Below are 23,948 nucleotides of genomic sequence, written 5' to 3'. Positions count from 1 at the left end.
TGATATTTTCTACTTCTGAACTTTCTAGGTAATTTGCTCCCCTCATATACAGGCGTTCCTGTACAGGTGTTCCACCTATCCTCTCATTTTCAATATACTTTTATTAGCAGTATTTTCCCCCATCAACCTACCTACAAGACCACTTATTTGATACAGTCAGTAGTTACTCAGTGTGAGACATTTTCCATTCACATGTGATACCTGCTGGCTGCTGCTTCCAATTATGCCATATGCTGGAAAGCTGAGCTGTTGAAGTATTGGAGTGAATGTTATAATCAAACTAGTTAAGAAGTAGCAGTGTGTCTCATAAAGGGTCCTGGACAATGTCTGATTTCTGCCATAAGCAAAATACTGACAAGTCCTTCTTTGTTTTGCTGCTTTTTCAGGTGGCAGAGAGCTAGACATACATTCATTATATTGTAAAATCATAACCTTCGAGATCTTGCTGAATCTGCCCTACAGCTATTTATCACATGATTGCAGGGAATGAAAATAACATTCTTCCTTCTACTAGGAATATGTTGCTAACCTTGGGGCAAGATTAGTGCATAATTTTATGTGTGCCTAGTCTTGCTGTTATATATAGACTGTTTTGAGATGAATCAGTGTTATCATTTCCCAGAATTTAGCACTAGTGCTTTAGCAGAGCCAAGGAGATTTCATATACTTAGGCTCTTGGCTACAATAGTGACCAGGGATCTCAAGTCTGAGTCACATTTCTATTAATGCCATTTTATAGTCATGGACAAAGGCCAAAAAGATGCTAATATCATTTGCTCCCAAGTTATTTTATTTTTTTTTTCTTAGGTTAGGGCTGCATGTAACTCTACTTACTCTAAGTAAAGGCTATCTGAACCCAATTCTTATTTCATATTCATTAATTTTGTAGTTGTGAAATCACAACTGTTTCCCTGATGGTTTTGCTTGTAATCAAGAGTTGAATCTGTCTTCTCATGTTTGTGTGATAACCCCTCTTTCTTCCTCCCACAAACAGGCTGAAGGAGATGCAAAGATCTCTAACACTTTTTTCTGTCCTGTGGCACACAGCCTTCTCTTGCAGCTTCTTGAGTAATAGCTGGGTTTAAACAAGAAGCAGTAATTCACTTTAAATAGCAAGAATTATGGAAGCTGAAGCTCAGTCCCTTCTCACAATTACCCCTTTAACCTCTGAGCTGCCAGGCTGCTGCTTTTATATGCATAGTTCTGCTATAGCTGTGTAACAAATACGCAGCTCTGACTTCTTGAGTTACTCTGTTTGCAGGGTGATATGCCAGGAGTAGTTTTAAGCACATTGAAATAATCTGATACTACATAGACACTGTCTGTCATGGCCCACTTTTGAGCTACTTATGCATGTAGACAACATTTTTTAGTATTGTCTAAAGATAAACATTTCTGGAAAAAAAATTCCAAGCTATAAAACTAAGTTTCAGGTTTTGGTGTGTGTGATACTTTAACATCTTTAGAACAACAGGACACCATGAAATTAGCAGAAAAAGACTGAGGCATATTCAAGTGAAAATGGTTGAATATGCAAAACAGACTACATCCACTGTTTTAAGAAAATAAATACTTCTGAGTGGTGTTATGATAGGCTCTGCCCTTAACAGGAACTTTTACAGTTATAAAATAGATGTTATTTTCTAATCACGGGGGATTAAATAATCACATTTCTAATCCATGGGTCTGTGACACTTTTTAACACAATGGTAAAATGCCTCGTACTTAATCCAAACCCACTGGAGCTTCAGATTATTCTGTTCCAACTTGCTGTTTGAATTTTCTTCAGGGGATTCCTAGTTGATTAAAGCGTGATAAAAATTGACATCAGGAAGGGTGAAGTTTGTTTTTATTCTCTTCTGTATTGAGTTAGCTATCTTAAAATTTAGGTATAAAAGCAGCAGTCCACTTTTTCAGACTCAGCCAAGGCAAACATAATGATTTTAAATTCTACAGAACATACTTGGGCAAAGTGCCCATTTATTTTATTGAGAATTTTGTCTGATTAAGAACTGTTTCTCCCTTATCTCTGAGTTTCTTGGACAAACTGTGTTGACTCTGATCCAGTAATGTAGAGCAAGCTTCTTAATCTGGCTCATTAAATAAAAGCTCAGCTGGGAGAGGAATGCTGTATTTTGTCTTTGCATTTCAATTGAGTTGAAAGTTCTTCTTTTAAGCTTGGGCTGTGAGAATCTTCTTCAAGCAATATAACATCGTACACAAACTCAGGTGATAGATGCTTGGAATGAATACAAGTGCATGATACGACACATCTTTCCTGTTAATAAAAACAAATATAAATAAATGCAGCATTCAGACTTCTCCATTCAGTTCAGTCAAGCAATACTGTTTTGACTTCAGCATTCCTGCTGTTTGCAGTTGTGGACCTTTCTTTTTACACAGACAGGGTATTATCCTAATCTGCATGCTGGGAAAAAGTCCAGTTCAGAGTAGCTGAAATTCTAAAAGAAGTTTCACTTTTGACCACATCCCAGTTTTGAATCAAGGCTGCTAATGTAGGAAGGCTTGCTACTGCTAGAGTTGTGGAGAAGGTCTTGAACCTCTTTCTCAAAACCTTTTTTATCACATTTTGATTTCTTTTCTCTGTGAAAATTGCTCATATTTCTGCCAGTGTAATAATGCTGCTAAGTTGCACTATTTATTTCTCAAACAAATGATTATTTTTTCCACTTGTACTAAGACTTCAAGCTCTGCCAAAAATCTGAATAAAAATCAACAATTGTTCTGTAATTTTTTAAGCAATTACCATTAAATACACACACTGTGGTTTAAAACACTGTAAATACATAAAACTTCAGCAAGAAAAATCTAGCACAAATCATAAACAAGTAACTGATGCAAGTACTAACATACATATTTTTCATTTTAAAACACATGAAGTATGAAACATAAATACATTGTCAGTAAACCCATGAGTGATCTAGTTATCATTTTATCACATGTCGAATGAGGGAAGGCTGCCTGTTCACTGAAGGCTTGTAAGCTAATTTATCTCGCAGGAGTACCAACAATACTCAGTTTAATATACAGAAGTACTTGCTAAGAAGCTTACCAAAACAATATGGTGGGTTTAGACTAAAATCATACCAGAAGGTCCATCCTTTAGTTCTCTGAATCATAAGAAGAAACAGATTGTTTCAAACAGAAGATGAGAAATAACGTAATCTAACCAATCTGCACTTTGGCAGAGTCATGATAGGATGGCTGAGGATTTTTTGCTTATTTTGAGCTAATGTATTTATTTCACAGAATACTTAAGAACTGAGCATTTTAATTAAGAATATTTTTTCCCAGAAAGCAAAACTCTTGGTTCAGACAGGTCTTTATCAGCAGGTAGTTACACAATGCTCCTCAGGGTGAACCAGCAGAGTGAACCAGTTGAAGGCATCAGCCCACACTTGGGAACTTCAATATTTAAGGCATCACTGGAAAAAAAGTAGGTATTTGCTTCCTTCACTCCTTCAGTTTTTATTATTTCCCCCAAAGCCTTCTGTCCATGATTCTTCTTGAACTTTGAAGTCCATGAAGTTTTTTCTTCTGCAGCTTGAGAACTGTCGCCTTTTAAAGTTTTGCGCTGCTTTTTTTGCAGATGTTACAGGCTTAGCTTTTCTGCTTCTTTAGGGCACTTTGGCTTTTCTTCCTACTTTCTTCCCAGCTAACCAAATGTAGCAAAAGTATTCTTACTCTTCTCTCTTACCCTGACTGCAGACTGCAGGCCTACTTTTTTTTTCACATTTCCATTATTTCCCAGGAGATGAACAAATACTCCTGTGGAGTAACAATTATCTGTTAGGAAGTGAATCATACATCTGTTGCATGTTACTGGCTTGTGCGGTTTCATCAACAGTTAGTATTAAATATGTAGACCTAATTAGCATATTTGGGTTTGGAATTTTAAAATAGAAAAATTTCCTGTTCCCTAAACCAATGCATTTAATTCAATGACAGCTCTTTTGAACAGAACAGGCAAAAATAGTTACATGAGATGTGTTATTGCATAGCTCCCGAAAAAAACCTATGTAAAAACCTATTTATAGTGGTACTGTAGTAGTAGTGGTACATAGAAGTATATATATATATATATAATGTTTATATAATTTTAAGTGTTTTAGAATACAGAAATATCAATGTTACTCTTTCACTAAAGGGTAAACTGAGAAATAAATATTATAGGTGATTCTTATTTTCAAAGCAAATGGCAGAAAATGAAGCATTTATATAGAAGAATAAAATTGAATTAGGTATAAAGTGTTGATGTCTTCATGGAAGAAAACATAGCAGTTTTAGAAATCTGGGATGCCAGTACCACATCAGCAGCTATTTGCATAGTAATGTCAGGGACAACTGTTCTGTAGACAATCCAGTGAATCAGAGCTGTTTGATTAATCAAATCAAGTCTCTGTTGTAGCAATGCAGAGAGGTTATGTCTGCTGGCAATCTGATTTGAAATCAAATGCTTATGTATTAATGAACACAAATCAATTGCTTTTAAGCCCCTTTTCAAGCAAAATCTTAGGTCTTTAGAAATGTAGCTAAGTAGGGAATGATTAGCCTGGTCTGACAGCACAAGTGACAATTTATCCCCTCAAAATACATTCTTTACAATTAAAGAAAATCCAAGCAATTAAAAGGAGCCAAAACAAAGCAAAGAACAAAATTTGCAAGTCATGTTTGCTATTTTATTAAGATATGGTAATGTAAGCAATCTGTAATCATAGTTATATTGCATTCTAATTGAACAATAAACTTGACAGAACTATTTCATATCAGCTGAGGATCTGTCCCACAATCTGTGTTTTAAAAAGCAGTCCAGGCCTCATCTCCAGATAACCCTTGCACTTCAATGTATTGAAAAAAAGAAAAAAGAAAGTGTATTCTTTCTTAGCAGTAGTTGTTCATTATATTATCTTTAAAAAATGCGAACAATGTGCATATTATAAAAGGAAATGTGTAATCCATTTGAGCATAAAAGAAAGTTCTTCTGCTTTTATAGGAATTGACTCAGAAATAATTCATGTACAATTTTGCATTCCCTTGGTCTCTCTCTTCTCCAAGAGGGCCCTGCTTTAGTTAGATACTAAATTAGTTATATCTAAATGCCACCTTTGTTTCTGCCCCCACTGAGCTTAACAGTTAATTTTCCTAGCTAGAATAAAGAAATCCTTGCTTTCATATTTTATCCCATCCCCATGGTGCAGTAGACCAATAAGAGGCATCTAGTTCTTACCGAGTTAAGCGAATAGAAGCACTTTTCTGAAGAAAATTGGCTGACTTTCACACACCACAGAAAAAATCATCAATTAAAAATGGAAACAGCTGGAAATTAACATCTTCCTCTCGTTGAAGGTGAATATTAAACTGCTTCCGATTATACTTTCCCTTTCTTTGTTTGAAGATGATCATTATTCTTTTACAATTATGCTTTCACTTCCTAAGGTGATAGTGATAGCCTAACCTGCTTGGGTTTGTTTTTGAAAAACTTGACTATGTGTAACTTTTTTTTTTAAAACTAGCTGTACTGGCTTTGTGCACAGCATAACTGAATCATAAGTTCATTGAGGATAAAATTTTTATCAGAACAGCTTAGGGTTAGCAAAAGATTTGCATTAAAATCTCTGGGAGTTTTGCATTTTATACAAAGTGCTTTTGAAAAGCCTACATGCCTCATGTTGAACTCATAAAGATCACAGAATTCTAAGGATGTTGTCTGCTATTTCACTTGAAAGGTGATTTAATCTGGAGGTTAGAATATTTTAAATGGAAACATTAGTGATGACAGTCATTAATCTGAAAAAACCCCATCCCAACACCAAAACAAAACCAGAAAGGCATCAGCCACTCTCTTCAAACTTTAAGAAGCAGATGCTGTTTTGTGCAAGGAGAAACTCCATGAACTGGCCTCTTTGATGAAGTTTCATACTGTGTCACCATCTTAAAGTCATGATTTTTTAGTGTGTAATAGTGAATAATATCTTTTAGCTGCTTACTTTAGTGCTAATTATTTAATTTAATTTAGGTTAGTTAGTTGTATTAATTTAGGTTGATTGGCTGGTGTAGATTTTTTTGTTATTTTGGTTGTATTAGTTTAGCTGGGCCTAAATAATTCAAACAAGGATAATATGAAGCCAGTCATCATGTTGTCTTATGACTGTGCATGTGCATGTATAGATATCAGAACAGATATATACATGTGCTTGTATGTACAGGATTACATGTACCTCTTGAAATACTGAGGATTCTGCTTCAGAGAGAAGACACGATGTGGCCAAAGGTACATTATTCATGTTGTCTAATGAACATGCACTGGTATGTATTGAATAGCTAAAGAGTCATCAGAAGGAAATTCAAAGTAATTTTCAACAGTTTTTATGAGGACAGACATAATTTCTGTTGTGAATACCCAAAAGTACTTCATGCTGTCCAGTTGAGAAGTTAACCAAGTCCTCATACAGTAATGGACAATCTCTATTTATGAAAACAGCTGAAGATCTAATTTCATGACATTTGAAGATTTATTTTGCAGAATAAAAACAGAAGCCAAATGTTACAATGAACCATCTGAACATCCAGTGCAATTGCAGTCCAAATCAATGTGAAGCTTCTCCTACAGACACCTATGGCATATATACATCAAAGGTGAATATATTATGTAGGAATGCCTTTAAACAAAAGCATGATAGAAGGCAGATGAAGTGAACAGTTTGTAACTCCCAGGTTCCTCCCTAGCAAGCAGTTCCCTGGCTGAATCCCTGTTGCTTACAGTCTTAATGAGAGTAAAAACACATGGGGACATCACTAAGGCATCAGCAGTATGTTGGAGAGAGTTTCTAACTGGAAGAGATCATGAGGCACCTCCAAACAGATATTTCTGATTCCATTTGTGTTAGATGAATTTTACTTTTTGTTTTTGGATGTAAAAGTTCTCAGCATTGCAACTTTGTGAACCTTTGGTCCTGTGGGATCTGGGCAGATATTTGCAAGATTTCAGTTGGGGAAACACTGTGCTGATACAGAGAGTGAGCTGTCAGGTGCAATTTCCATGGATAGATGTGTAGAACTGTTGCACTGTGCTAGAAGATAAACTCCTTGCCACCAGTTTGGCTTGTGCCATTGGTTGTGGCATGGGTGGGTTCTGCCTGTGGTGGGAGAAGGCCTGTCCTGAGCATCTCTGTAGGCAAAGCCCATGTGTCAGTGTCCTTTGGGCTATTGTAGGCAGCAGTGCAGACTGGTGTGATGGTTTTTACAGTCCATGCTATCTGCTACTACTTGTATGACCTTTGAAGACAGGTGAGGGTCAGAATTAGACACCTACACTTTCTTTTTCCCTTAATTCACTTACTACTCTGTCAGATATTGAATGTGTATCATTGCTCAGCATGCATTAAGATTTCTTAAACTAAATTTGTTGAGACTTTTAAGTGTTTTACCATAAGAGCATCCTGCTGTTTTCAACACTATTGCAACGAGATGAAGCTAGTATCACTGTAGATGACTTGTGATGATATTATATGTGTTGAAATTCAACAGAAAAGTCTCAACTATTTTTAAAACTAACTTTGCAAAATTATTTTACTTTTTATTTCAGTGTATTGTTTGGGTTAGGCTTCAGTAGTCTTTTCAAGCTTAAATGTCATCCCTTCTGCAGAAAACTTCCCACACCTTATGCTCTGTGTAGATCAAAACAAACAAAGCTGCCTCAGTGGTCTGGAGGCAGGATACACTGTACCCATGGGTGAGTAAGAGTGATTTATGCAACAGTATGCTGAGATGCTGTAAGTGATGGGTGGCAAGCATGTAGATCGTGTAATCACACTCGTGGTTACTGTTACTGTAGAAAGGATAAGATCTTGCTGAGTTTCTGAAGGATGAGATAGTAGTGGCAGTACAATGTTTCCAAAAGACAAGTCAGATCTGGGAAATAAAGTGTTGCAACAATAAATATCTCAGTTACCTAAGAGTTTATTTTAAATTTTCCTCTATTCTGTGATTGATTGTAAAGCTTCGGCTGTTTGGTTTTGTGTATTTGGGGTTTTTTTTAATTTATTTACTTATTTACTTCTTCTTTCAGAATTAAAATATCTAAATATTTAGTCATATTTTTTCTTAATTAAAGATTGTTGTTGTATATGTCACTAAAGACCTTAGTGCAACTAATGAGCAAACAAGCTTTTGTTTAAAGGCTTCACTAGATAATCAATCACAAATCCTGACTGGGAGCTTGTAGCTGTTACTTTTTCATGTCAGTAGAATTAAACCAAGGTTTACAGCTTTAAATTAATCAAGCTGATGAAAGGCTGAGGTTTTTTTTTTTTTTTTTTTTTTGTTTTCCTAAAGTGTAGATAAATTTGACTTCTGTCTATATGGGAAAAGTATGATAGGGATATACATGATCAGAGATAGGAATCCTGCAGCTGTGTGCATATGAGAGAGAGAGAAGATCCAGGCAGAGAGATTACTTTGCAGTGTAAAAATGTTGAATTCAAAAGAAAAGTGCTGGTGTTTACAGAGAATGTTGTATTTAACGAGAGCAGCCCTGGAAAGGAATGCTCCCAGTAATCTCTCTTTAACTGTCTCAAGTGGAAGAAAGCCAAGTTGTTCAGTTGCACAATGGGTTGCAATCATGTGGGAGAGTTCCCGGTTGGGAGTTGAAAACTGAAAACCTGACATGCATAAGTGAATGAAGCTACCCTATGTGATGTGTTGATTTAAGATTTTTCTCTCCCTCCTTAAAAATACAGCCTTTGTCTAGGTGCTGAAGAGGCGACATTGCGAGACACAAAAGTAGTTTAAAATTGACATTTTGGAAATCGGCGATAATTTGTCCTGACATTATGGCCACTGGTTGTGTTTGTGACAAGCAGGCTTGATCCAAGGGGGCACTGTGAGAGCCAAATTTAATAGACGACCATTGTAATTTTCTGCCTTGCAGACAGCAGGGACTTTCTAATGTTCCTTCACCACAACAATCAGGGATTACTAAATAACAAGTCCACAGGATTGGGGGAGGATTGAAAGGATTAATGGAGTATGACAAAATTGCACCTGAGGGGGAAAATCTGTAGCAGTTTTTGTATCCTGATGTGGTACATCAGGCAAATTGGCAATTGCTGCTGATCTTTACACATGCATGTCTTCAAATAAAGTGAGTGAAAGTCAAGCAGATGCAACTATGAGGCTAAGGCTGTCATAAACATTCATGTCATCAACTGCATAAATCACTTAATACTATCGTTTTAAGTATTTTGATGATCAACTATATTAAGCATCAGTGGATTGCAGGCACTGTACTAAATCATTTTTTCACTCCACTATAACCTCTTATCCTGCTAAACTAAATCCTAAAAAAGATTAAAAATGTAGGGTTAGTCCAACCCTTTTTTTCAAAGATAAATAAGGAATACTGTTTCTGTTTAGGAATACTGCTTTCAGCTTTAGAACTTAAAAAAAAAAAAAAACAACAAACAATAAAACAACCCAAACATATAAAAATTGTTTTGCAATCTGCATTTATGAGCTGATCTGATATTAACTAACTCCTACTATCCCTCTGATAAGTACTATTTCAAAACAACAATAGCAATCCTAGCCCTCAGTTCTTATTGGATATTAATGTTTTTTTAATAAAATATTTAGCACTATGAAACACAAGCAGTTTGAAACATAGCAGTTTGTTAACAGATACTTGATTTCTTTTCACACTGGTTTAAACCAAAAATTCCACCACTGGCGGCAGTGAATTTTACATGAAATAGAAACAAGGAGAAGCAAGAAGAGAATTATTCATCTTTATTTTTAAAACTCTATTTTATTTGAAAAGGAACTTAATATACAATAAACATTTTTTATTACCTCTCTAAGAAAAACATAAACTTGGGAGCATTATTTTGGCTTCATGGAAATTTTACCTTGATGTTTTGTTCCTAGTAGCTGACTTAACCTTTAAATCATGGTAGTTTTCTTTTCCTCCCTGTTTGGTATAAACAGTCATTAAGGAAAATAGCAACTGGTGCAAATGGTTTAACTTTAAGTAGGTCTACACAAGAAACAGTAAATTAAAGCAGAGAAGTCACATACACACAGTTGCAATCTGAGGTCATCTCTCTCTGATTGTGAATTGTTTAAAGAAATGTTTCTTCAGCAGCATTGACTGAAGGTCATGTTGTTATTTAGACTTTTGACTAGTGGAACAGCAAACGATTCATTAATTCCATTAGCCATCCTTTCTGCACACTGGGAAAAGCTAATGTAATTGTCAACTATTCCTCCTGTATACTTAAGCTGTCAAGGATCCTGGAAGGCTTCAGTTATTCTCTTTGAAGATATCAAAGGAAGGGGTGGGCTATTTTGTGTATTTAAAACAGAAACAGAGAAAAAATATGCCACATAATGTAAGCTAAAAGATTTCTTTTTAACCTAAAGTGACACTCAAATACAGTAATGCTGGGCAGGTTTCTGATTGGTAAAGCTTGTGGTTTCCAGAGTGGTTTGTTTGGTTGGGTTTTTTTAATTTTTTTTTTTTTTTTACTTGCTATTTTAAGAAAAAAATCTTAAAGTACAGGCTGTCAGCATGCCATTAAACCTGTCTTGTCTCCAGGAGCCATGCCAGGGATGTCTTGTTTCCATTCCCTTCAGGTTCCTGAGGCAGTTCAATCTCACCTGTGTGCTGTTGTGTGCGGTGGACAGGCGAGTGTAGCATGACTGCAGTCGGTGGGCTTGCTGTGCTCTTCTTGCATGGATATTAGGCAAAACTGTGGTGCAAATTTTTTTTATAGCTTGTCACCGTGAAGTTTCTGGTGGCTTAGTGGACAGCAAAAGTGAAAAACATCATGTGGATCTGCAAAATTATTGGTATTTCTTCCTGCTGTGAACAGGGATGACAACTGAAAGCCTAGTCCACTGCATTTAGCAGGAAAAAGCAGAGAGGGGTTCCAGGGACAGTAGTCCAAAGCGGTTTGCATCTGAACTGCAATGTCTGCCCTCCAAGTGGTCACTGCTGTAGGTAGTGTTTTGTAGACAGAGAGTACTTTTTTTCTCTGTAGAAGAGACAGCTATACTGGAAAGGCAGTAAAGCTCTTTGGTGCAAGATACTTAATTTTAACTTTGGTTAAAAGAGAAAGTAGGTAAGCAAATCCATGTAGGGTGGATTTTTGCAAATCCATGTAGGGTGGGTTTTTGTCCACCCTGAAAAGGAAAAACGTGCTCTCTTCTGCAAATCTTAACGTCCCAGACATCCTTGGTGGTGGTTAAAAATCCACCATCGGTCATTACGCATTTCAGCATATTCCTTTTATTCTGCAATAATGAATGCAAAGCTGTCTTGTCCTTTGCAAATACTTTGAGCTGTTCAGATAGCACGTTGCAGAGTGGTTGGACACAAATCACATAACCCTACTGTGCTCTGTTTGAAAGGAAAATGCAACTTTTAATTCATTGTTGGCTAACTAATTTTCTGCTATGCTTTTCACACAGTTTTGAGTGACAGTCCCATACCCTCAGTACATAATTTCTTTAATTGCAGTGCTGAAAACTTGACTTTCTCTTTAAAGATTTATTTTTTCATCCTGATTGTGAAATAATTAGTAGTTTACTGCTTACTCGTTTGTCCTGAAAAAGGAAACACATTTTGCATACTTCTCCAGACATAACATTGTCACTGTGTGATGATTTTTTCTCTAAAACATGAAAAACAGTAGAAAAGGAGATCCATCTGTTGGGAAAGTTTTGCTCTGTGTGTGATATATAGTAATGAGTAATCATAGATGTAAAACAGTTGATGTGATGATTTCCTATATAATGATGATGCCGTAGTTAGTAGCCACAGTATACTATATTACTCCTGTTATGTATTTTGGAGGTGGACGCCATGGATTCATAATACGGTCTCACTTGTATAAGTAGTATCAGTCCATCTGAGGGATATTCTTTTCCCAGGTTGAGAATTACAAATTTACAGTGTTGATTTTTTTGAACCTTATGAGCCACTACAGAGTGGAAAATATTTAAGGATAGCAGTGTATGTGCTTCTGTATGTTACTGAGTGTTAAAATAAGCAATCAGTTGATTGTTAAATAAACCAATATATATATATATATATATACAATGCATTATATTTATGCAAAAAATAGTTGCAAAAATCAGGTGAAATGTTTCACTTTTATTGTAGTAATAGGCACCATTGCTATGTATTTATCTATGCATAGTTTAGGAGAGAAGAAGATGCTGTCAATGATTCTGTAATATTTTCTTCATTGTAGTGGCTATGGAGTTGAATAAGAATTCACTGATATGTATAGTAATGAATCTTTAAAACTATAATTTCTAATCAGTATTGGGCAGTGCAAATGAACAGGTGTCCTTTAAAAATGGACTTTTGTACACTTTGAGTAAAGAATTACCTAAAAAAAGTATAAAGTAGTTGTACATTCAAAATGTATTAAATTCCATTTTTCCTTTGCTTTATTTTGTAAAATGTTTTCATTGTAAACAGTATGCCTCTCACACATGTCAAATCAAAGCTCTTTATTTTAGAAATATATACCTAATGTAATTGGAAGCTTATTGCACTCTCATGCAATGTATATATTGTGACTTCAAAAAGTCTGTACTGAACTTTGCTCAAACTACTAGTATGTGGATTTCTTTAAATTTATTTTTAATTAATGATATGAAGGATAAGATCCTTTCTAAATGTACTTTAAAATTCACAATAAAGTTTCAGAAATTCTTTTGTACAATGTTGAGGCTTTGTGTTGAATTTTCTTGTTCAAATCCTTTTAAACAGGTGTCTTGACTAAGTCCCACATTCCTTGAATATGTGTAAATCTGTGTTTAACCTCATCACAATTAAAATCAGGTGTGCCCTGTCACAAAGTACTGTAATTCCATTTACTTCAGAGTAAATTAGGCTACTCCACAGAGCACAGTGTCTCCTGGCACTTCTGTAATTTCTGCTGGAGATTCAGTGTGGGTTCAACAATGTGTTGGACATCAAGGGTGAGATAAAATATATTTCCATTTGTATATCAGCCCTATCCAGGAGATAATTCAGAATGAATTGAATGAAATAGTGGGGAAAACATAGAGAAAAACATGTGTGTTTTAGAATATCCAAAAATCTGTTTTATAGCTCCCAATGAAAACAAAAGGAAATATGGAAATGCTGGAGAAAGATGCAGTGGTCTAGTACACAGTCAAATCAATTGCAAGCTTTCAGTTTTATTCTGAAATTCCATGTCTTTTGTTTTTATGGTTATTATTGGATGATTTGGTAGTAATTGAGGTAAAAATATTGGTGGCATCAATGGGGAATTTTCCCGAGGAAAGGAGTAAGTGAGCCCTGTGATGCTTGGAATAACAATCATTTTTTTCATGTTGACCTTCTTCATCTGGAAAAACAGTGAAAATTGTTTTGCTCAGATATAGAAATTTCTGCTTACCTGTATGTTTAGCAATGGCTAAAAAGGTTGAGCAAGAGGATGGTATATTTTTTATTTTGAGAACAAAACAGTCTTATTCCCCATGAAATGGACTACTCTTTAGCTGTTTACTTAATCAAAAGAGGATTCGGCTTCTAATTTTATAGATGAAGTCTTAAAAAATATTTAACATCATGACTGTAAAAATTGCTAGTGGCACAGTTTTAGGTCATCTTTTTACGTGTTTGACAACTCCACATGGCGTACCTGTATTATCACGAGATAGTAATTTTTCAAGATGCTTTCACTGGCACTGCATATCTGAAGACATATATAGCTTGATAGTTTCCATTCAGAAATCCCAATATAGCTCCTTAACAATGGTTAGCTTAGAGTTTTGCACATTAAAAATGAAATTCTGATGACAAGTAAATCTGATTTGAGAATGAGCTGGAAATGTCTTTCAAAATCCCCTATTTAACTTGTCTGTTTAAATAGGTAAAACTTCTAGAAATTATTTCCCACTGCAAAGCTTCAACTAAGGTCCAAGGCAAAATTAGACCTAATTATCTTAATGGCAGATAATACTCAGCTGAATACTTTACTTTAAAAATGCGTTAGCTTTAATGGTGCTATTCATACAAAAAATCAGATCTTTCTTTCTGAGTTACTCCTTCTTTAAAGACCGAAGAACAGTTTTGAATTGTCTTCGTAAAGAACCTGAAATTCAGGCTCTAAAGAGAGCCCTCAGATCTCTGCAGAGAGATGGTTTCACCATACTCAACTATTTTTTAACAGTCTGTAATAACATTTATCTCATTAAAGATCTGCTATGGGGCTAACTCAACACTCAATTATGGTGAAGCTGATACTCCAAATGAGAACCATTTTCACTTTTAATTCTTGAAATGGGAACGGATGTTCAAGCATTCGCGTCTGAGGAAACACTGATGACCAAAAGGAGGTAGGATCCTGCACTTTTCTTGCAAATATAGCCAGAGACCAGAAATATTTCTTGCAAATATAGCCAGAGACCAAAAATAGCACACCAGCATTACTCACGACAGAATAAACAAAGCACTCACTGTCATCAGGACTGCAAGTCGGCACACTGCCTGTTGACAGGTTTGATGATAGTCATCACCTGCTTGGCTTGCTGTACTTGGGACCCATAATTGTCTCTTGATGTACGGCTTTGTGTCTTTCCGCTGAGGTTCACATCGTCACCTTTTCCATTATGGATCTTTTTATTGCAGTACTACTGCCAAAGTTAAGTTATTAGACTAATCTGCATTGTGATTGGGTAACCCAGGCCCATATTAGCTGGCAGCTAAATCTGAAAGGAGCCTGTTAGTCTCAGTATTGTGCAGTGCACTTTTAAGTGCTCCTTGGTGTGCCAGGGATTGTGTCATCCATGCTGGATGGATGGAATCCCCTTGTACAGAATCTGACTTTTCCTGATCCCATAAACAGAAGTCCCATCCTAAGTTTCACTTAATACTGCAGTAAGTTTCACTTTTAATACTGCAATAACTTGGTAAAATGGTGGTAAAAGCAAAGAGGTTGTTGAATTAGGGTATGGTAAATTTCCCTAAGTAGGACAGACTTCCTGCATTGGGATTTTTTAACAGCCATGCAAGAGACTGATGAGTGCCAGTTTCTAGGCCATTTAGTCATACTGAATATGATACACCAACAAGCCTTTTTTTTTAGCTTAGAAAGAGTCAGATAATGGCCAATATAAACTAAAATCTCATAATTTATAGCCATCATCAAAGGGAAAAAACAAAAAACAGTTTATTATGGACTTAGGGGGACAATTTAATTAGTTTTTGAACATAGATAAACTCAAAAACAATACCCTACAGAAAGAGCTCTCAATTAATTCTTATCCTGATCTTATGGATGTTACATTTTTGAAGTTTTTTCAGGTTTTTGTATATCAAGTGATACCATCAATCCATGAAGTTAGATATTAAAAGGCATTTAACAGTCTGACTCAGTCAGTTATTTCTATATGCATGAATTAATTTCAACTTTATTTTCTTAATAGAAGAAATTATTTTGCTGATGAAGTGTCAGGAAGTACTCTAGCATCTTTGCAGTTTTCTTGAAGACAGAGAAAATTTCCCAACAGCCAGCATTTAAACATCTGATAAGAACCTGCTTCACAAGAAAAGGAGGAAAATGATTTTGTCTTTGAAAAAGTCTTCCCTTATATTTTTGATGGGGAGCAGAATTGCTGTAGGAACTTGTTCAATTTCATTTTTGCATATTCACTCCCCATTTAATACAAAAGGTTTTCTTGTTTGCAACATGAAGCAGGATCCTGTCACTGCACTGCAAAGGGAAAACACGTAGTGGGCTTGGCATTCCCTGACAATGTGCTTTCATTAAAACTTTAAAATGTAAATGTATGAAGAAATGCATGTCATATCCCATCACAGAGCTTCACAGCTATTGCATTCATTGCCACTACTGTGTGGCAGAGTTGCTCTTCTTTTTTTAGCTTGTTTGCCTTGTAAATGCAACTATATACAGCAAGTTATATTTGGGAGTGAATGTTTTGCAAACCTCAGCTAATCAATAGGAGCCTTAGCTCCAGCTCCATTAGACCATTAGCAGTTTAAATTAGTAACCAGTGGTTATCAGATCTTTAACCTTGCAATTTTTCTCCCCTGCCAGGTTCTTTCTCAAACTTCTTTGCAACGCTATTTTCAGGTCACTGCTCAATGTCTTATCAAAAGGAGTGGGTGGATTAGGATTCAGATAGATGGGAAATGTTAAACGGAAATTGCTCAAGTATTGCTTTGACTATGGCCAGAAAGATGGTAATTAAAAGCAATGGAGAACATAATCCTTTTCTGAATCCAAATGGCTATGACAGTTCCTACAGCTGGGAGGTACAGGACATGCTTTAACCAGCTACAAAGCTATTTAGATGGATCAGAAAATAGAGTGTAGAAAGATTATACCAGTGAATCCAATTCCAGAAGTGTCACATCATCCATCCTTTTGCCTTTAGTTTTTTATTTTAATGCTAAATACTTGAAATATAATCTATCATTTGGAACATACGTTAATTGCAAAATAATGTAAGAGCTCATTTTGCTGTCAGAAATATTACTTTTTCGGTCTGACAGTACACAGCAATATGCCTGACAATAGCATTATGTGTGGTTTGGAAAATATTTTCCTTCTCCAGCTTCTTCAAACTGGCCTTTCCAAAGGCTTACTCAGAGATCACAGAAACAAACCTCATTTCATGCCAGAAGAGCATACATAGCATACATTCCTTGGTTAGAGGGGGTAACCACAAGGCCCGCTTGCAGAACCAAGGCAATTTTTCCTTTGCTGACAGAAATGTCGCTGCTCTGCCCTACATGGGAGGGAGAGGTGGAAGGAGCTGCAGTTCTGTGTGCTTCAATGTCAGAACTTTGAGGCATCATTTTACAACCAGTACACTTGGTACTTTTCTCCAGGTGTACTTTTAAGTCAATTCTTTCTGCCATTGATGTGCTTCTTTTTATAGAAGTCTCTGGCAGGACACTCATGTCTCTGTGGTGACATACCTGCATACCACAGGGGTACAGTAATAAAGCTTCAGCAGTGTAAAGTCTCTGTGCTTCTTTGTGGTTTTATACTTTATTTTTAATATTATTTTGACATGCTTTTTTTTGGGTTTTAGTTATGGGTTTGTTTGGGGCTTTTTTTGTCTTCTCTTATGCTGGCCCAGTCTCTCCAGACTTGTAAAATTACTGATTTTGTTTTTCTTTTCTAATTGATATTCTTTCTTAGATTTTTTTTTTTTCGCTGATGCAATTCTTACCAAGATGACAGAATATTACCTTGTTGGAGGCAAATGTTGACATCACTTAGAGTTATACCCTTAAAAACGGAAGCAGTATATTACTGTCCTGATCCTAACGCTTTTATAGGTACCACTGTAAACATCTTTGCCATAGACCATGACAAGAAACTAGGTAGTCTGTCTTTGTAAGTGTGACAAGAATGTCAAGCTACAGTGGAAATAAATGGGAAATCAGCATTATTTAAAAGAAAAACGAATCCACTGTCATATCCAAAAAAACCTGGTTGCTAAAAACAAATATTTCACTTAAGTTAAGGCTTTGAGCCATCTTTAGACAAGACTATTTAAAGAATTTTGAGCAAAAAAAAAAAACTAAAATGGAGATCTACAATTATCAATAAAGATATTACCTTCACTAAGAAAAATAATTTCAGAAACTCTTTTAAGCATTTTCTCTAAAGAACTAGTGACACAAAAATGCTGTGTAAGAGAAATTGTTCCAGAAAAATAAATGCTGTCCTTTAGTATTGTCACTTGCCTGCAATTGTCTTGGTTTAAATTCATTTGACTGAATAATCTAATCACCTAGACACCTGTTATAGTTACTGGAGAGAAACAAACAAATTGGGGACATTGATTGATCTCATTTCATCCTGAAGTAAGTGGCCAAAATCAGTCCTATGAATGTAACCCTAAATGTTAGTAGCTCATGTGTAAACATGAACCCTGTAGAGATTTAAAGCTAGATGATGTCCATTTTTTCAGACATCATATTTCTTTGAGTGTTCTAAGTCTAAGTATTTCCAGCCACAATATTTCTCTGACAAGGCTGTGAGTTCAATATATAGAATAAAAGCCATTACTTGCAGTGCTCTTCATTTAGAAATGTACAAGGAATAGAATTAAATGGAGTGGAATGTTTTCAGTGACAGCAGGCTGAAGTCTGGATAGTCACTGTCATTGTAGTACCTTAACAAAAAGCATAATTGATGATCCTAGCATTTTAGATATTCTTTAACAGTAATGTAAAGTAATATATGTGCTTTTATACCATTTGACTACTTAATGACAATTGATTTATATGTTGGTCATTATCTCCTTTGAAGCAGATGAAGGAGTTAGAACATTTCTAAGAGCAAGAGCTCTATTTTGACCTATTTTTTAGTTTAAAAAAAGAGCATTAAAATTAAATTTCATGCTGGAAAGTGGCTCTTTTACCTTTGTGGCATGCAAACATTGTCTTACAGCCACCTGTGTCTGTCTCATGTCTAACTTACTCTAAAAATTGGCATTTTTCTAATGGCTAGCCCAGAAAACTCAAACCTGAATGACAGGCGTGAATTCTTTCTTTCGTATGTATCATCACCAATTAGACATGAGTCAGACTAAATTGCTCAATCAGGTTTATGTGTTTTTCTCCTTCTCTGAGGGACTTGCACTTCTCTAATGGTTTCGTCACAGATTTAATTTGTTTACTTTTCCTGGATCGGAGGGGGTTTTGCTTTATTGTTAAATCCTAGATCTTCTGACAGGGATGGAAGAAGCTTTATTGAAATATTTTTTTTTAATTTCCTTCCAAACTGAACCTTACTGGAAAATTCCTCCAAAGGGTATGGATTTTTATCTGTGCCCCTCAGTGGCACCACCATCCTGTCCAAACTCCATCTCCATAACACCTTAAGGCACTTAACACCATGGGTCTAGCTGAGTGTCAAGGACGCTGGGGACGGGGGTACCTTGGTTGTTCTGATGCTCTCAGTTTTATATGTTTGAATTCACTGCTTCCATTCACTTTGACTCCAGGGTAAAGAAGATTTTAGCTTTCAATGACAGCAACAATGACCATAACAATTTAAAAAAAAAAAAAAAAGAAACAGGGAAGGGAAAGACAATTTCAAGTATAAATTCTAAAAGAAAGATCAACAAGCCTATGTAATTTCAAAGGTCTATGGATTTTCAATAAATGCTCTAGATAATATTTATTTTGCGGCAGGATATGATCAACAGCCTGGAATTTATAGAAGACTCTGAGCTCTCAATCCATTCTATTTTTTTTTTCCAGCTGTTCTGCCTTTGGGAGCAGTGGAGCAGTCTGGAAAAGACTGCAGCAGATGAATCCAGAGACTCCTTTAGAAACAGAAATGAGCAAAATATGTCAGCATTTCTCTGCTGACAATTTGCAATAGGTGATCTTTCTCAAAAGTCTGTTGCACGGTACTAAAAAGACACACAAAAGCTTAGCGTGCCCATGGGGCTTGGGAGCCAGATAATTTCTCTCAGTGAGTTCACATCCATAAGTTAAGGACTATATTCTGGATGGTAGCTTTGTTGGTATAATAAAGTCTCATAAAAGAGAAATATATAAAACTAGATCCATTACCATGGAAATAGTGAAAGGTCATTTCCATGGAAACCACGGGAAGCTCTCATGCTATGATTTTGAGGAAGCCTCTCTTTGAAGATGTGATGCATTTATACAGGGAACCTTGTTTTAAATTAAATTAAATCTATGTATGTAAAGTGATAGACATTTTGAAAACTTTAACTTGGTACAGCCATTTGCTGGAAAAGGAATGAATATCAAGTCCAGATGTGTTCCTCATTTTGGCTATTGGGAAGCTGTTTGATTATCTCTTTTTGTGTCTAGTGCTGTAAATAGCTGAGATTTCTTACTGAGAACAGTAACCTTTTAGGATTCAGGACTATCATTTCTCTTTTCTATGGTTTCCTTTCCTGACTAAGCTGGATGCCAGAACTTCAGCCTCAGGAGAATGCTTTCTAGCAGATATGCATGAATTTGTAATTTGGGAGCTCATTCAGGCATGATGATGAGAAAATTTCAAGGATCTACCTTTATGACGAAATTCTCTAAAATCAGTACAAAGACTGGGGTTCTGTAGAAACGTCTGTGAAATCCTGTGCAAGCTAATACATCCTTATTTTTGTTCCTTAGCATCCCTCACCACAATTTTTTTTGATTTTTCTCTTTAGGCAGTCCCATATGTAGTTCTTTTTAGAGACTTTTTAATAACATTTCATAAGAACTACATAGACCATTAAAAATGTTGCAAAAAATCTTACTTGAATAAATAATTCTCCAGTATTTTTTCACAGTGAGAGAATGTAGTGTTTCCATAATGCAAGGAATGGAAAGGTAAATGGATAAAAGAATACTAAGGTATTTAAAGGTGCTTTTCGTGATACTGGAACACACACACCCTGCCATTATTGCGTATTTCCAAGCAAATATAAAACTTGCAAAATCTTTGAAAGTTTCCTAAAGTAGTTTTAAAAAGTAGATCAACTTCAGGATCCTTGTGCACTGGAGGGCAAGAATCCCTACTTAAAATAATTTACATAAAATCATAATGAATGTTGGAGCCAGACTACTTTCTTTTTCTCTTATCTCATTAGAACCACTGAAGCAAAAGTCAGGGCATCTACTTTTACATACCTGGTTTAGATTTGAAACAGCAGTAAGCTTTCAGACATCCAGGTCCCCAGGGCTGCCTATGAAGTCGATGGGCAGAGTTAGTGATATCTAAGGTTAGGCAGACTCTGCACTACAGGTCTTGCCCACAGAAGTATTTAGGAGTCTATGCCCCATTAAGTCATTGGAATGCAGTCACTTAAATGCCTTTCCCAGCCTGACTGTGCAAGTACTTGATTACAGAGGAAGCCCAGTGCTGCAGCCACCTGAATCACCCTTTATTTTAGGAACAGAGTAGCTGTAGGGCTGTGGTTGCACTTTATAGACAAGGTTCTGGGTACTGTCCATACATTCTTTTCTGTCAGAATTTCAAAATGCTAACCAAACATTAAAACTTTTACCTTTCTATGCTTGGGTGAGTTAAGGATCAAAATGTGTTAAAACCAGCATTTCTAAGTTTCCACTAATTCAAAAGATTATCAGTAGTCAATTTGAATAAGCTTGGGCCTGGCTTCAGTCTCAGTCTGGGAGTCTAGGACAAGGAGTTCTTGCTAAAAATAGTATCTGCTTGCATCTGCATTAACTGAAAATCAATTCAAGTTGTTTATCAGAAGTTTTTTTCCAAGTGGGAAGGAAGAAGTGATATACTGATTTGATGCACAGGTCACTCTGCATAAGGTTTTCCTAATTTGACATCCTGACTTTCAGGGTGCAGGTAAACTGAAAGGGATAAATGAAAACATTGTGAGTGTTCTGCATGATTTGTCATTTCAAGGGGACAGCCTTGGTTGGAGTCGTCATACACTTTATCATGAAGTCTAGTACATCTATGCACTTCAGATTTTGAAACTGGAGATTTTTTTAATTGTCAAATACTTTAAATGCATAGAAGATTTAAGGTGGGTTTTTTCTCCCATCATTGTATGCACATGTGCCATTCTTTCCACCTGGAAAAGCAAATACTTGAACTCCTTCAATATTTAATTTATTTTAATTTAGTTCAGTGGTGCTCTCTACGATATTTCATATTTTTGGCCAGTGGTCCAGATGAAGAAGTGCAGATGCTTATGCTACTCCTGACTGAAGAATATTGCTAAAGTACAGATGCTTATGTTATTCCTGACTGAGGAATGTTGCTAAACAATGGAATGTTGTGTGGTTTTTTTTTTTCCTTCCTCACTTTTAAATTCCTGAACAAAGACACAGATCTTGATAGCAGAAGATTCTTTTGACATGTGACCACCATGATGGGTCTGCTGGGTGACATCTATATTAGGATCTTTCAAAAAGTATTACTTATATCCCGTCTTTATTCATTTATCTTAGTTTCATATATGATACAGAAGTCTGTTTTCATTTATTCGGTTATTTCAGGTGTCAGTACTGTCCTATGGCATTTATCAGAAAGTGCTGTGTTAACAGATTTTCAGGAAATCAAACCAAAATATTTAAAAATTAATGCAACAGCAAATAAAAATCAGTCCAAATTCTGTGTTTCCTGTCTCTTCTTAAATTTTGCTTCTCCAGTCTTCCCCACTGGGAAGTTATGTTCAAAGATATAATTTTTTTGGCAGAAAAGTTCTGAACTGCACTCAACAGAAAGTACATCTATACTTTTATATTTATTTATTTAATCAGTTGCCAAGAAACTGTAGTCATCTAGCAAGTTCTTGTTACATTTGCCAAGATCCAGAGAAAAGTCAGGGAAATGCTCAGAGAAGTTCAATGGTTTTGAAAGAAACTAATTTCATTTGTATATAGCTAGAAATACCAGAGAGCTGATTCATGTCATGAACATGAATCAATCTTATGGCAAATACTGCAATTCAAGAATTCCTTTGCAGAGGTGTTGGAAATGAAAAAAAAAAGCCTTGAAGTCAATTGGGGTGGAGGAGATAGGAAGAGACAGAATAATGAGCACTTGTATAAGGCTTTCTTTATGCCTTCCATAAATAGTTTTTAAATATGTAGATGACTTCCTTATTTTGTCTAAATTGTTTTTATTTCTAAATCAAAATTTTGCTACTTTTAACCTTCCTGCTCCCTCCAACATTTTTTTTTTCCAGCTAGGTTTTTAGAAGGCTATATTTAGTACAGTGAACCAGCAGTAGTCAATTGTCCCAAGCAACCCCTGACTTCTACTATTTGTAAAGGTAGTACTTTAAACAGCATTCTTCCATATCTTCCAGCCATTAAAACAAGGAACGAAGCAGGACCAGACCCATTTGGTCTGACCTTATGGGCCCAGTCCAGATCTATTTGCAGATTTTCTCAGTGATGCTGATACCCTGATACACTTTTCACTTTTAATATTTGGAGGTATTAAATATACTCCTTTGTTGATTCATTTTTAAAGGATATCATTAATAAAAGCATAAAAATGGGTCTGGATTTCTAAATGAATCATTTTCATCAAAGGCAGTAGGCTATCATTACAACTGATAGTGTTTAATTGACATTTTTAAGATTAAAAGAAAAAATATAGTTTTGAAATATTAAAATGGGTCAAATGATAATTTGATGGTTTGAGCTCAAGAACAAGAATCATAACAGTATTTCTTTATATATTTTCTGCTCTTGATTATTTCAAAGTGGGAAATTGGAAAATATAAGTTTGATTTCTTTGGAGGATATTTATCTGCTAAAAAGGGCAAGAAAAAGGTTATCCTGAGATGACATTTTTTGAGTATTATATGAAAAGAGGGACGATAAGGATTGTAAAAAGAGATGCAAGGAGTGAAGAAGCTTTACAAAAAAAAAAAAAAAAGGCAGCAAAAGTGAAATTATCCATCATTTCAGTTTTTCAGGAGGATATATGCTAAAATGTCAAAAGGAAAAATATTCATTTTAATTATTATTTGTCAGTAGATGAGACAGTCATTAATTTTATTATCTGATTTAGTGTTTTGATTACAGACAATGTTTATATCAACAATAACTTCAAAAGTGTACTGTCACAACCAGATCCCATGTGCCTTGCTCTCGGCATTTGCAGAACATTTTGCAGCACTGACGCCAATTCTACAGACAGTGCCTTTTAGCAAATTAAAGAAAGTTGTATATGTGTTTCAAGATCAAATCCCCAGTTGAGAAGTAACTCAGGAAACCAGAGACAGAATTTTGAGTTGGTTAGATGGTAAACAAAACTGTAGGAAGATGCAGCCAGTAGAGGTTTTCAAACAAAAAGCTGTCCTCAGTCTGTATTGTATCATACGAATGTCAAGAGTGCTGTAACTCAATTGGAGATCAGAGAAGATTGTCCTTGAAACAC

At 35.6% G+C, this 23,948-nt stretch overlaps 1 protein-coding gene across 7 annotated transcripts in view; it reads left to right on the top strand.

Moving 5' to 3' along the window:
* The window catches only part of PCDH9 (protocadherin 9), a 671,446-nt gene that overhangs the window by 16,408 nt on the left and 631,090 nt on the right, over window positions 1–23,948 (top strand). Inside the window, exon 2 of one of the 7 annotated variants that reach the window (XM_054271760.1) lies at window positions 6,228–8,026. The exons of the other annotated variants lie outside the window; for them this stretch is intronic. Within the exon in view, the coding sequence (XP_054127735.1) occupies window positions 6,228–6,254 (27 nt within the window). The 3' untranslated portion in view covers window positions 6,255–8,026. Of the gene's footprint in view, window positions 1–6,227; window positions 8,027–23,948 lie in introns of those variants that run through there. 7 annotated transcript variants of the gene reach the window in all.

This window comes from Melozone crissalis, unplaced genomic scaffold, assembly GCF_028551555.1.
Source record: "Melozone crissalis strain CALT ecotype California unplaced genomic scaffold, PUWL_Pcris_2 ptg000013l_1, whole genome shotgun sequence".
Taxonomy (NCBI): Eukaryota; Metazoa; Chordata; class Aves; order Passeriformes; family Passerellidae; genus Melozone; species Melozone crissalis.
This window is presented reverse-complemented; position numbering and strand designations above follow the sequence as displayed.